The 12,943-nt window shown below is 43.2% G+C and overlaps 1 protein-coding gene across 1 annotated transcript in view; it reads right to left on the bottom strand.

The window, feature by feature from the left end:
* LOC136638816 (transmembrane protease serine 9-like) overlaps positions 1 to 12,943 on the bottom strand; it is a 51,775-nt gene that overhangs the window by 25,614 nt on the left and 13,218 nt on the right. Inside the window, exons 3-5 of the mRNA XM_066612844.1 lie at positions 8,312 to 8,577; positions 6,275 to 6,417; positions 3,967 to 4,181 (exon numbers count right to left, since the gene is read on the bottom strand). Of these exons, the coding sequence (XP_066468941.1) occupies positions 3,967 to 4,181; positions 6,275 to 6,417; positions 8,312 to 8,577 (624 nt within the window). The remainder of the gene's footprint in view (positions 1 to 3,966; positions 4,182 to 6,274; positions 6,418 to 8,311; positions 8,578 to 12,943) is intronic.

The raw sequence follows: 12,943 nt of genomic DNA on the forward strand, positions 1-12,943 counted from the left end.
GGTATGAAAAGCTAATTTCCTATATGATATTTATTGGAGTGGAAATAAGCAGCAGAAGGAGGGAACAGGAACACCTAATAGGCAGAGAAGCACAATCTTGAAATGTTGTTCATTACAGCAACCTAAAAGAGGGCACAGTAAGAGAAATAACTTCTTACCTGCTTCCAATCGGGCTCCTCCTTTCCCTTTTTAATCTGCAAGGAAGCAGTCTTTTAAGCCACACTTTTTGGATATGTACATGTTAGTTAATGGTGCAAGGATAAATGGATCCTAGAACAGCCTGTGATTCTGCCTCAGTCACTGTCTTGGCTGCATTAGGAAAATAGATTGAAGGAATGGAAAAGCCTGGCTACATGTAAAACACAAACTGGTTTTATCTGGCACATAGAAGGCATGCAGGAACAGCATGCTTATTCTCGCTAGAGAGCCTCAGGAGACTTCAAGGCTCTGATTTCTTGAAGTTAAATCCAAACTACAGCTTGAAAAGCACTGATTCAGATAACCTTAACTCTTTAGAGGCTGCGTTTCTTTTCTAATATAAGGGAGTCACATTTCTACAATGCCTACTGCATGATTCTAGCACGATTCATTAAAAATGGAAGGAAAATGGTGCTGAAGTACTTCAGGGTGTTTTTGCAATATTTGATCACTGCCTTATAGTTATTAGATTTATGTTAATGTTATTAACCTCTTCATTATGCTTTTAAAATCTCAGGAATGGATGGCTTCTTGTGTCCAAGTTCAAAAACCCTTCTACCAGCACCTCTCCTACTTGCCATACATAAATTGCTGTGCCCAGTTGTTTCCTCGGAGGGGAGCAATAGAATAACATTACTAAATGGAGGCAGACATCTTTTCTAGCACCGAGCTCTCATTTCAAATTTCTAGCATGTCAAGCACACTAGAATGTGAAAAATGAACATGACTCATTTTTCATGTTCATGTGTGCTGGAATGAGAAAAAAGGAACAGCTCTCTAGCGTTTCTAGCACTAGAAGCCAAAAAACAAAGGCAACCAGAATTTCAGGAAGGTCCTGTGCTTGTAATTATGGCAGTTTGTAAAAGGCAGGGCTAAGAATGGGCTCGATTGGAAGAAGGGAAGTGAGTGAGGATTCACTATAATTTCTAGCCTTTCCTCAGCTTTAGCACTGTCTGTGTTGGCACTCTAAGGGCAAACTGGCTCTGGAGAGCCTCCACCAGGAATCTGTCCATGTGGCTGTGTGCTGTCCTCTGCCTATTGTGAAAGGCTTTGCTATCATATAGGCTGGCTAAAGACCTTACCTTTGACTAACTTTGATCTAGACCAGTGTTTCTCAAACTGTGGGTTGGGACCCACTAGGTGGATCGTGAGCCAATTTCAGGTGGATCCCCATTCATTTCAATATTTTATTTTTAATATATTAGACTTGATGCTGCATTGGTTTGTGACTGCATTTGGGGAAATGTGACAGACCTGTACTTTTAACAAGTTACTACGTACATTCTTTTAACAATGACAGTAAATGGGACTTACTCCTGGGTGTGTAGGATTGCAGCCTAGGATTGTCAAAAATTTTCCTGCTTGATGATGTCATTTCCGGTCATGACATCACTTTTGGTGGGTCCGGAAAGATTCTCATTCTAAAAAGTGGGTCCTGCTGCTAAATGTGTGAGAATCAGTGATCTAGACTGTTTCAAAGGATCTTGTCCTTTTCAATCCAGATAGAGGACAGATTGATTTCCTTGATGACCTGTGCTCGGGACTAGACAGGAGGGAGTGCTTCCTTGTTGGTCCTGCTGAACTTCCCAGAGACATTTGACATCATCAGCCTCTTGGGCTAATTGGTTTAGCTGGTGCTTGGGGCACTGCTTTGCAGAGGTTCTGCTACTTCTTGGCTGTTAAGTCCAAGAATGTGGAACTGGGAGACTTTGTTTGGTGCCCTGGCCTTTATGGTGCGAGGTACCTCAGGTTTCTATCTTGACCTCCTGCTTTTCAACATCTACATAAAACCGCTGGGAAAGGTGGTGTAATAATTATGCTGATGACACCCAAGTCTGTCTCTACCATCTGATTCCAGAGAAGCTGTCAAGTTCCTGGAGTACTGTATAGAGGTGGTTTGGGTCTGGATGAGGGCCAACAAGCTAAACTAAAACCAGACAAAACAGGTTCCCCTGGTTTGGAAAACTTTAACTTGCATGTTGGCTAACCCATCTGTTCTGAATGTGGTACAATTCCCTTTGCAGATAGGAAGTACACCTATACAGACAGCTCTTTGTGGATAGTTGGGTGACAGCTGTGGCTAGAGATGCTTCTGCCCAGTTTTGGCTAGTGCGCCAACTGCAGCTGTACTTGAGTCAGTCAGATCTTACCACGGTGTAAGGACACAAGGGATCTCCTGCTTCTCTGGCCCTCTATGTTAGAGGTTATCTTGTTAGACCATAGGCTGGTTCACACCTTCAAAAATCTGGAGTCTGCATCAGCAGCTCATAGCTGCATGAGCAGCTCATAGCTTACCAACTGCATTCTCCCAGGATGCCCAAGAAAGCCTTTTCCAATGGAAATGTCCTTTTCTACACTAGTTCTAGTGTAGCTGTTCTAGTAGCTCTAGGCATACTGATTGTCACTGAGCTCTGATTTAGTTCTGAATTACCTTGGGTAGTGTTGGAGCCATAGATCCTTGAGCCCATTCCTGCTTTGTGTCTCATCTACCAAAGCCCAACTAAATTCTGTGGTGCATCTTCCTTCCCTGGAGTGAGTCTTGCACTGTGTAAACTATAGCAGGACTAAGTGATTGTAAGTGAGAGGGAACTAGATTTGCAACTCAGTGCTATACATGCTTGTATTTGAGCCCCATCAAGCATGGAGCATACTCCCAAGTAAATGGGTGTAGGATTGGAAACTTGTGAGAATTGGGAAATTATGATGGTGATTGAGAGAGACTGGGCAAACGGTTTGAGGAAGAATATAGCAGTGGGCTGTGTTTAGGTTGCTTCAGTTTCCTGGTGATGGAACAATTTTCAGGCACTGGGCACATGAACCTGCTCGCTTTGCCTTATTGACAACTACAGGATTGTTCCAAGCACTAAGCCAATTCCTGCTACAAAAAATGGGTAGTGGAGCAGACCTGGAGGATAGTGTTGCACAATATTGTACCTCTTACTTTAATTCCTCTTGCATATTTACTGTTGAATCACACAGTGTACATATTTTCTGGTTCAGCTTTGTTCAGTGATGCAACAACTGGGGGAACATCTGCTCTGTGTCAGTTTACATGTAGTAACAAGTGTGACTTGGCATTACAAGAACCAGCCATATATCATGCTGTCTCCTTTTGCCCCATTCTGAACTATTGCACTTTAATACAGCACTAGTTTTGGTTTGCAGTGGTTTGGAGGTCTCAAGCAACTTACACATTTTTATTGCTGTTGGAGAAGCAGCAATGGTTAATTACTGATTTTGGGGGAGCAATTATTAATAAATATGATAAATCCTCACATTTTCTCTAAGACATGATCAATTTGAGTGTGGGGCTGAATGAATGTTGTACTGGAAAGTTATGTATAAACATTCTAGTATAACATTCATTCAGCCCCACACAAACCACATCTGTATCCACCTGCAAAATATAGTTATGACAGCATCTCACGTATACATTTGGTATACTACCATTTGAATTAGGTAAATGATCAGTTACTTTCCTTCAAGGAAAATTTTTTAAGCATATGCTACACAAGTGTTTTCAGGGCACACTCTAGTCCTTGTTTTGGCCAACTTTGAACAGCACAGTTAATATCATGTCCTTTATAACCTATGCGACATAGTATGTAATTGAACACTGTGTTTCTATTTTTAAGCAGTATATTTTGAATCAGTGGAAGAGCATGGTAATTATTAAATATGTTGATTTACTATAAATATTCATGAATTTTTCTCAAGAAACTTCCGCCTAAAGACTTTCTTCATAAATTGAGATGTAGGGTCACCCACCCTATAATCCAAAAGTTCAGAGCATGCGGAATGCACATGGGCGTAGCTTTGTGAGATACAAGATGCAAATCTATCCAATTTCTGTAACTAGGTACCCATGTATAGACTCTTGGACTCTTTGGCTGGCCACAGCCATAGCCGAAGCTGGTGATTCCCATCAGATAATATCTGGAAGCATCTGGGAAATAGCACATCAGAGGTCCACCACCATCTCCCTGCAATATGAAAAATAAAGACAATGTAAACGTTGCTTGTAGTACTCTGATGTTTGAGGATACAGAAGGAGTGGGAGCCAGCAAGTCTGTGTTATGTCTTTCATTAGTTGTCAAAAAGAAAATGCTGAAGTCAAGGAAATATATGGATGACTCTAGGAAGCTTGAATTTGGTCATCTTTCTTTGTTTAGCCTGTGCTACTTCCATGTCAGTCCTTTACAAACTGTGAATGTGCCTATCCTGGAATTTGAGCTACAGACTCAATATCCGTATCCTGAAAATTCAGCTGTACAAGAAGCAGTGCAAGATGCTCTATCCAATGCTAACTTTAATAACCAGGCATTATTGTAACAAGCTGTCAGTGATCTCTGATCCAGAAGAAGGTAGAAGATGAGCTGCTGGAGATCAGGTAAAGATGAGCTGCTGGAGTTTCTCACCGCTTAGAGCAGGGTCTCTAAAGTTTTTGGCCGAAGGGCCGCATCAAATATCTGGAACAGTGTCAAGTGCCAGAAAAAAAAATTACATATAAAATTTAAATAAACACTTTAGAGATGGAACTTAGATGAATGAATAAATGAATGGGTTCAAATGTCCAGGACTTCTCCAAGAACGAACACAGCCTGAGAAATAAAGCACACACTTAAATGGACACCCATTCCCCCATCCCACAAGCACAACTCTGGTTGTGTTTGGTCAACACAGCCTCCTCCACAGTTCTCTCAGCCCTGGTATGCACTAATTAGAAGTTGGTTACAGCTGGGGCCTTGTACTCAGGTCTAGCAACATGGCTACAAGCAGAAGCTTTCCTTATTCAGATGTTACCTGGTCACCAATATTCACTTTTCTGTCACAGTACCCGTACTGGTTGAGAAACACTGTCCTATAGTTAGTCATATAATAACTTGCAGCTAAATCTTAACTGGGCTGTCCGCTAGTGGAACATGTATTTGTTACTGGAAGAGCGTGTGGTGGGTGTGACAAGGACACTTGTGCACATGGCTGGTGGCTGTGCAGGCTGGCTGAGAGACCTCCTATCACCAGCATCAGTATGTTGGCAGTAGGGGCTGGTGGTGAGAGGAACATTACAGGATGGCAGAGAAACAGGGAGTGTCGGGGGCAGGCGGGAGACAGAACCAGAATGGTGCTGTTTCCTGACCTTGTTTCCTCCACCATTCCTTCTTCCTTGCTCTCCTGTATCAGTAAAATAGCTGTTGTAGATCCAAGGAGACCCATTGGAGTAGTGAAGTCTTATCCCAAGGTAAGGGAACAAAAGCTATCTTACCTTGAGGAGATCTCTGGACTGCAACCCCCCAACCCCCGCTAGCTGCATTGCACACTCAGTTGGCACGGCTGCATGGGAGGGATTTTGTTAGGAATGGGCTGTTAGTTTCATTAATTTAAGTGGGACTTAAAGCATAATTCTCTGCTACAGTGGTTCCCAAATGGGTTGCAACCCACCCACCTGGGAAGCACTGGCCAATGCCCCTTTAAGGACAAGGGGGGAAGGCAGCAACACAAACCTCAAGATCACACTGCTACCAGGAGTGGGAGGGGGGTTTCTATACCTGCAGCCAGTGCCGCAGTCCTATAGGGTCTGGGGGATGCAGGGAGCCCTCCACAGGGCTCCCCATGTCTGCAGAACTGAAAAAAGAAAAAACAGGCACTTCTGTATTGTTGCAAAAACTGGAAGTTTTTTGTTTTCTTTTTTTGCACTTGCTCTTTCTTTAAATGCTTTTGCAGGTGCACGGAGCCCTAGTATAGAGGTTTCCCCGCACCTCCCTGGGCCCCCCAGGACTGCATCGTGGCTGCAAGGGAGTAGAACACCCCTCCTGTCCCCAGCAGCAGTACAATCCTGGGAATAGTGCTGCTGCCTTCTCCCTCCCCCATAACAACTTACAGTGCTTCAGCTCCCTTGTAGGAGTTAGGGAAGCACTGCTCTACTAGTTTACACAGAAGACAGTCCTGCTGTATTCAATGAGGCATACTCTCAGCTAAATGTATACTGAATTTCAGCCTTAGTCATGACTAACTTTCTCTAGACACGACCCAGCATGTCTTTGCAATTTACTCAATTGTGGTATTATCTTTATGTTACCTTGCAACTGCCAACACCTCCTCCTTCATAGCCTGCACACATCATAGTAGAAACTAACTGTCCTCCATACCATTCTTCACTATTGCAGATATGTAATGGAATAAGGTTAACTTGAGCTTCTTGTAAGTTAGCTGAGTAAGCACCTGTAAAGAAGAGAATGCTTGTGTCTAATATTCAAATCACAAGTAAAAAATTATGGGTTTGGTAATTCAGCCAGAACACATGTACTAAGCCTAATGCACCAGCATCACTCATGCAACCTAAAGAATGCATATTTCTTGCAGAGATAAATTGACAGTGCCTGCTCAGACCATTGAATCCAACAAGTGGCTGAGGCTGCAGTCCTATCCGCACTTTCCTGGAAGTAAGCCCCTTTGACTGTAATGGTACTTACTTCTGAGTAGACATGCATAGAATTGGACTCTTAAGTTTGGTTATTCGGGTAACAAGACATTAAGCCAAATGAATATGAATTTCACAAAATATGAGGAATTATTCTAACAGTTCAATTTATGCAGGTCATGCAATCTACCTTTTATTGATATAGAAGGTGGATTACCTGGCAAAGATTGTCTCCCAGTACATGCAGCTCTGATTACACAGGCCAACACACATTTTGCTTCCTTAAATGTTACACCAATTCCTGGGTATATTTGGGGTGCTGATTCAAATAATGGCATCCGTTTTGCCCTATCACGTCTAGTTTTGGAGACACAGCATAGCCTCTTTAGTGAATGGTTCAAGCAGCTTCCTCATGAGGAAGGCTACAGCATGGCTTCCTCATGAGGCTATACTATATCTCCAAGACATGATGGGGCAAAACGGATGCCATTTTTGGAATCAGCACCCCAAATTCATATCAAACCACCCTAAAGTTTGGGAAAAACTTTTCTGACCCTTAATTTTGTAGGCCTGTGTTATAGAGGTGCTTTTCTTGTTTTGTTTTGTTTCTTTGAGAACCAACCAGATGTTTTAAAAGTTGAATACTTTCGGAGGTCCTTAAATTTTAAAGAATTATTGGTCAACAAAAACAATTTATTCTCTGTCTCTTATTCTGTGAGATTAAAATGGGAGATTGAAGGCAGCATTGGCACATCTGCATAGTTTGTCCATGCCTACTCAATAACTAGCTCATAAAGGAAGGTGAAGTCTGTACTACTGTTTACTGACAAGAGTTGACTTTTTTTGAGAATAAATTTGTTGTGGAGGCAGAAAGAGCTTCCTTACAGTGTTCCTTTACAGTGCTTCCTTACAGAGCTTCCTTTAGTGCCAGGAAAAGATAATGGGTGAGAGTCATTTAACAGAGATATGTAAATTATTAGAATTCTTCATGTACAGCTTTGCAAAAAAAGTTTACAAAGCGGTTTTGTAGCTAAACAAAATGGTTCCCTGTCCCCAAAGGGCTCATAGTTTGAGCATACAAAAGAGACACCAGCTACAGCCGGTGGAAAAAATGCCATGCTGAAGGATAACTGGTCTCCCCTTGCTAAAATATGAGGGCTGCACTTTAAAAGGTGCCTCTTTGCCCAATTAGCAGAGGAATTGCTAAATAATGTTACCTCCAAATCTATGAGATTTGAGTCAGTAATGTGAAGGGTTTTCTTTGTAATATAATATAACCCAAAAAATATAACACAGAAACTTTGAGATCACTAAACATTATTATTATTATTATTATTATTATTATTATTATTATTATTATTATTATTATTATTTATATACCGCTTTTCAACTAAAAGCTCACAAAGCGGTTTACAGAGAAAAATCCAATAACTAAATGGCTCCCTGTCCCAAAAGGGCTCACAATCTAAAAAGATGCAAATAAATACCAGCAGACAGCCACTAGAACAGACAGTGCTGGGGTGAGGTGGGCCAGTTACTCTCCCCCTGCTAAAAAAAAGGAGCACCCACTTGAAAAAGTGCCTCTTACCCAGTTAGCAGGGGTTTTCTTTCAAAGACAGATTAGATTTTAGAAAAGAAAGAAAATTATTTCTTTCAAAGACAGGTTAGATTTAGGGGAAAAACTGAGGACTGTACCTGAGGATGCTTTCATTCCCCATCCAGCTATATAACATGGTTGCTTATCAGTCACAGGATGAGCTGTTTTAGGTAGGCAGATGGGCTGTGTATATAAATTGTAGCTGAATGGTTTTGCTAGCGACAACAAAGCAATATCATCTTGATGCGTTTCCTCGGTGAAATTAGAATGGATCATAATTTCAATGATTTCCGATGTTAATGTGTATTTATCTGTGTTCTTAATGTTATTCATTCCAATCACAACTCTCCAAAATTCTGTATCCCTAGGAGAGAGCAAAATGGTTTGCAGAGTCAACACTTTGCAGTTTATCAAAGTCTGTGAAACATGCAAGTTGTTTGTTTTGCATCCTTAACATAGTAATGGTGCCAGTCTTTGATTAAATGGGGAGAAGGTAGAGTTTGTTCTAAGTGCTAAAAGCCATATAACCAATAACATTTATCCACATAGAAAACATATGCAACAAATGCCACTGCAATTCAAGAATCTTCTCAAAACAAATTTGGGTTTGCAGCACAGTATCTTCTTCAGTAAATAAGGCAATAAGGACTTGCATTCTCTGCGTCCTTCACAAATACTATACAGAGTCAAAGAACTGCACCAATAAATTCCACTTATTCATGGGCGCATTGGACTTGTTTCCTTAGCACAGCTGTTCTAGGCTGCATGACAAGCACTTTTGAAGCTGTACAGGCAGGTTGTGATTTGGCATAGGTTAGTGCAGCAGTTCTCAAACTAGGGCATCGTGGCCACTTTCTCCTTAAGGGGTGCGATTGCAAAACCAGAAGTAGGTCACGATCGTTATTTTCAGTCTCCGCATGTTGGGGAGCCCTGTGGAGGCTGGCATGGGGCTCCCCGCACCCCAGGAGGCTGCGGCAAGCTGTGGTAAGTCCAGCCAAGCCCCTGCACCCCTTCAAAGCAACACGATTCTGGCAATTACTGCCTCCCCCCCCCACAAGGACTTTCTGCGGGGCTCAAATGCCCTGCAAGTTTGAGAACTGCTGGATTAGTGAAATTCAGAACAAAATGTCATCCACAGAGATGTACTCGTACTTTAAAATCATGACAGTTGGTTTTCTTTCACAATGGCAACTTTAAGTGCATTGCTCCTCCTACTCACCTCAAATGGACAGGTCTGCAAATTAGTTCTTTTTAAGAGCTGCTGGAGGAGTTGCCTTCTGCAGTTCAGAAGAGGACTGTGATGGATTTGCTCAGTCCATTGCCATCACAATACTTGTAACTTAATTGTGTTGGCGTCCTGCTAGTGCTGGCTCAGTGCAGACTGGTGCTGAGCTGGTGCCAGCACTGACCCAGTGGTGAATCTCGCAGACATTCCTTATGGCACGTTTGCTATACTCAGCGCTGGTGGAGGGCCGGTGCTGGGTCCTTAGGATTTGGCCCTCATTCAGCTAACCTTGGTGTTAAGAGGGAATGCAATCAACCCAGTAGCTCTCTGGCCAATTTGCAAGGATAGTGTTTCCCAAACTGTCGCAAACCCATGCTTGCGATGTTGGGTCTTAATCTCATGTTCCTGGTAGTACCAGAATGCTTCTAGGTAGGCCTTGGAGGCTTTTTTGGGATTATGTAGAGCCTACAACCCACTCTTGACTCTGCGCAACCCGGAAGAGGCCTCTGGAGTCTCACTGTAAGCATTCATGAACTACCAGGATCATAGGTTAGTGACCTGCTGCAAAGGACAAGGTGAGTTGTGGCACCAAAAGTTTGGGAACCACTGTACTGAAGTTTGACACTTCATGGATAAAAGTGCTGTCACAGAATGGACACCACATTATCAGTTCCGGTCTACATTCCCTTTGTTCGTGTTGGTCCTGGTGTTGTGGATACTTTTCACCTTATACTTCTTGAGGATGTAAACAAGGAGAGGGGAAGACTAACTGCAGGCCCACTCAACCCTTGCCCTGTGTGACTTATTTGACACAGGAAGAAGGAAGCTTCTGTAGGAAGCTGCCTGGGTTGCTAGGGAAGGTGATGAATTAATTCTTGAGGAGGGGGTGATGCTGCCATCTTTGAAACTGGTAATAGTTTGTCCCCTCCTAAAGAATTTCTCCCTATCTTCCACCACACTGGCTAACCTCCAGTCAGTTTCTCAACTCCCATTTCTAGGCAAACTAATCAAGCGGATGGTGGTGTCTCAGGCTCAGCTCCAGAACAGGGCTGATTTAGCTGGACCCCCAGTCTGGCTCTGAGACAGAAACAGCCTTGGGTCATCCTGCTGTATTTTTTTCCTTTATGTTGGCATAGCTACTTTCTCCTTGGGAGAGGCAGGACTGAGCACCCTGTATTCTTCTCAAGAGAAGCTAAATAATTTGCTCCCATTGTAACAGACTTATAGGCCAGGTTCCAAATTTTTTTGTGAGCAGCAATTTCACATTTAATTTTCTTAAGCTCTTTTAGGCAGATGTCATCTGGACCCAGCATTATGCTAATTATTTTGTCAATATGCTCAAGAGCCTCATCCCTTCTATTAGATTCAGTTCTTTGGACTTCAACCTAAGATGATCAATTTACACATGGGCATCTGCCTGGGATCTTTTCTGTTTTTAGTCTTCTGTAGTGAAGACAGATGCAAAGAGTTCATTCAGTTTCTCTGCAATTTCCATATCCTCTTTAGACTTCCTATTTATTCCTCATTATTTAAGTTCATCTCTTCAGCAGGTTTTATGTTTTTGATGTATTTACATCATTCTTATATGATGCTTTGCTAGCAGTGTAACAACAATAGCACAATATTAGTAGGACAACTGCTACATTTAGCCGCTATCCAGCAGAAAGAGGGAGGAGAAGCATCAGAGCTCAGGCAACTCCATGCTGATGCAGCCCTCTCAGTAATGCCATGAGCATCCATGGTAGCTTTAACACAGCCCTATTCGTGGAGTGGTGTCCTGACATTAGCCCAACATGCAAGGAGCTAACCACCACATCTACCCAGTTCAATGGTAGTGGCCAGAGAAGCACCGTCAGGGTGAACCATACAAGCAGCGAGGGCAGGCATAAGAGCAGGTACTACTACTAGGCCCCCAGGGCCCCTAGGAGCGAGTATCACAGCAACAATCACTATTGGTGAAATGGTCTAACACACCAAAGCACCCTCCCACTCCCTACAGGAGCTACTATAACACACATCCAACGGGCAAAAGGAGAAATCTGCTTGGAATCTGAGCACCCAGGATCCAACTCACCTTCCATGCAAACATACATGCCCAAGAACTTTTCTGACCACAGCAGAACGAAGTATGGAAAAGACTGTCTGTGGAAGCGGCAGCCATGTGAAATAAAAACACAGGCCCTTCTAAGGCAAGGGTTTGAGTCTCCCAGCTGGAAGGAACGTTTTGCCATGGGAGGGACTGGGATCTGTCGCAAATGGAGCCTCAACACCCACATAAGGCAGTGTGCTGGTAACCTGCTGCCCAGAGAAGCAGGCTAAGAGCCATGTGAAACAGGTTCAAACCCAGCCAAGTGGCTGGCCTCACCCAACAAGATATTTGTTCATGTCAGCAATTTTTATCCCATCTTCCCCACAATAATAGGGGCACTCAACGTGGTGTATACACACAACTGTATCTACTAATGAAATGGCAACAAATATGATCAGGTAAAAGTTTTTATTGCACATTGTCAAAGACTGAAATCAGCATCTGAAAAAGTAACAAATGGGGTTGCTAATCATCCCTTCCCAGCAGGCTTCTTGTGCCATCGCAAGTTATCTGACAGATAGCCAAATAGCAGGTGACAATAAGGTCTGGCTGCATCAGTTGTATCACTGTCTGTCATGGGAGTTTACAAAGCCACAGGGATTGTCTGAAATGAGTAGGTCAGCATTTTCACTGAGCAGCGGTTGGGCTCACACGGTCACTGCAGGTAGGCAGGCTGTAGGCTTCCCTTGGGATCTCCACAGTATCTTTGCTAGTGGGACAGTTGCCTGTGGGGAGTGAGGACAAACACAGAAACAGTAATACGGATTTGGCAGTAAAAAACCTGAACTGGGATGCATACTTGTGGTCAGTTGGGAAGAGTGATGCCATGAGAAGTTGCTATCAGAGATAAGGATCTCTTCCACTCTAGTTGTTTTTCACCTTAGTTGGCCTCAGGGTGGGAGTCTGCAAGGGAGGGGCCTCTCTGTTCCCAAGGTCTGCAGCACCCTCATTCTCTGGCTCCTTGGGCTCTAGTGGTGGTGGGGAACTACACTCTTCAGTGGTCAACAGGGCAGTGGTACCCTGTCAAGAGTAGAAGCATGGTGACTCAGAGCATTACCTGCTCTTCTTCTATGGGGGAGAGGGACACACAGCTGAACTTTGTAAGAAATGGCAGTAGCCACATGTGGCAATGCTGTAGCCTGAAAAATTAAAAGGGTTCCAGATGAGTGTTTGGTCAGCAGCAGCAATGGTTGGATTATCTGGCATTCACCAGGGGAGAGTAGGCACTCATTTATATTAGCTGTTACAAAAAAAGGGAGCAGTGGTGGTAGTGGTTAGGGTACAGTTTACAGCAAAGACACACAAGACAACACTGAAGGGAGTTGCGTTGGGGGAGGTGCGGAAGGCATGAGACAGATTTGCAGTATTAATACATTGCGGCATGAGATTTCCCCCCTTCTTTACTGTCAGAGAAGG

The sequence above is a fragment of the Tiliqua scincoides genome, chromosome 2 (assembly GCF_035046505.1).
Source record: "Tiliqua scincoides isolate rTilSci1 chromosome 2, rTilSci1.hap2, whole genome shotgun sequence".
In the NCBI taxonomy this organism is placed as follows: Eukaryota; Metazoa; Chordata; class Lepidosauria; order Squamata; family Scincidae; genus Tiliqua; species Tiliqua scincoides.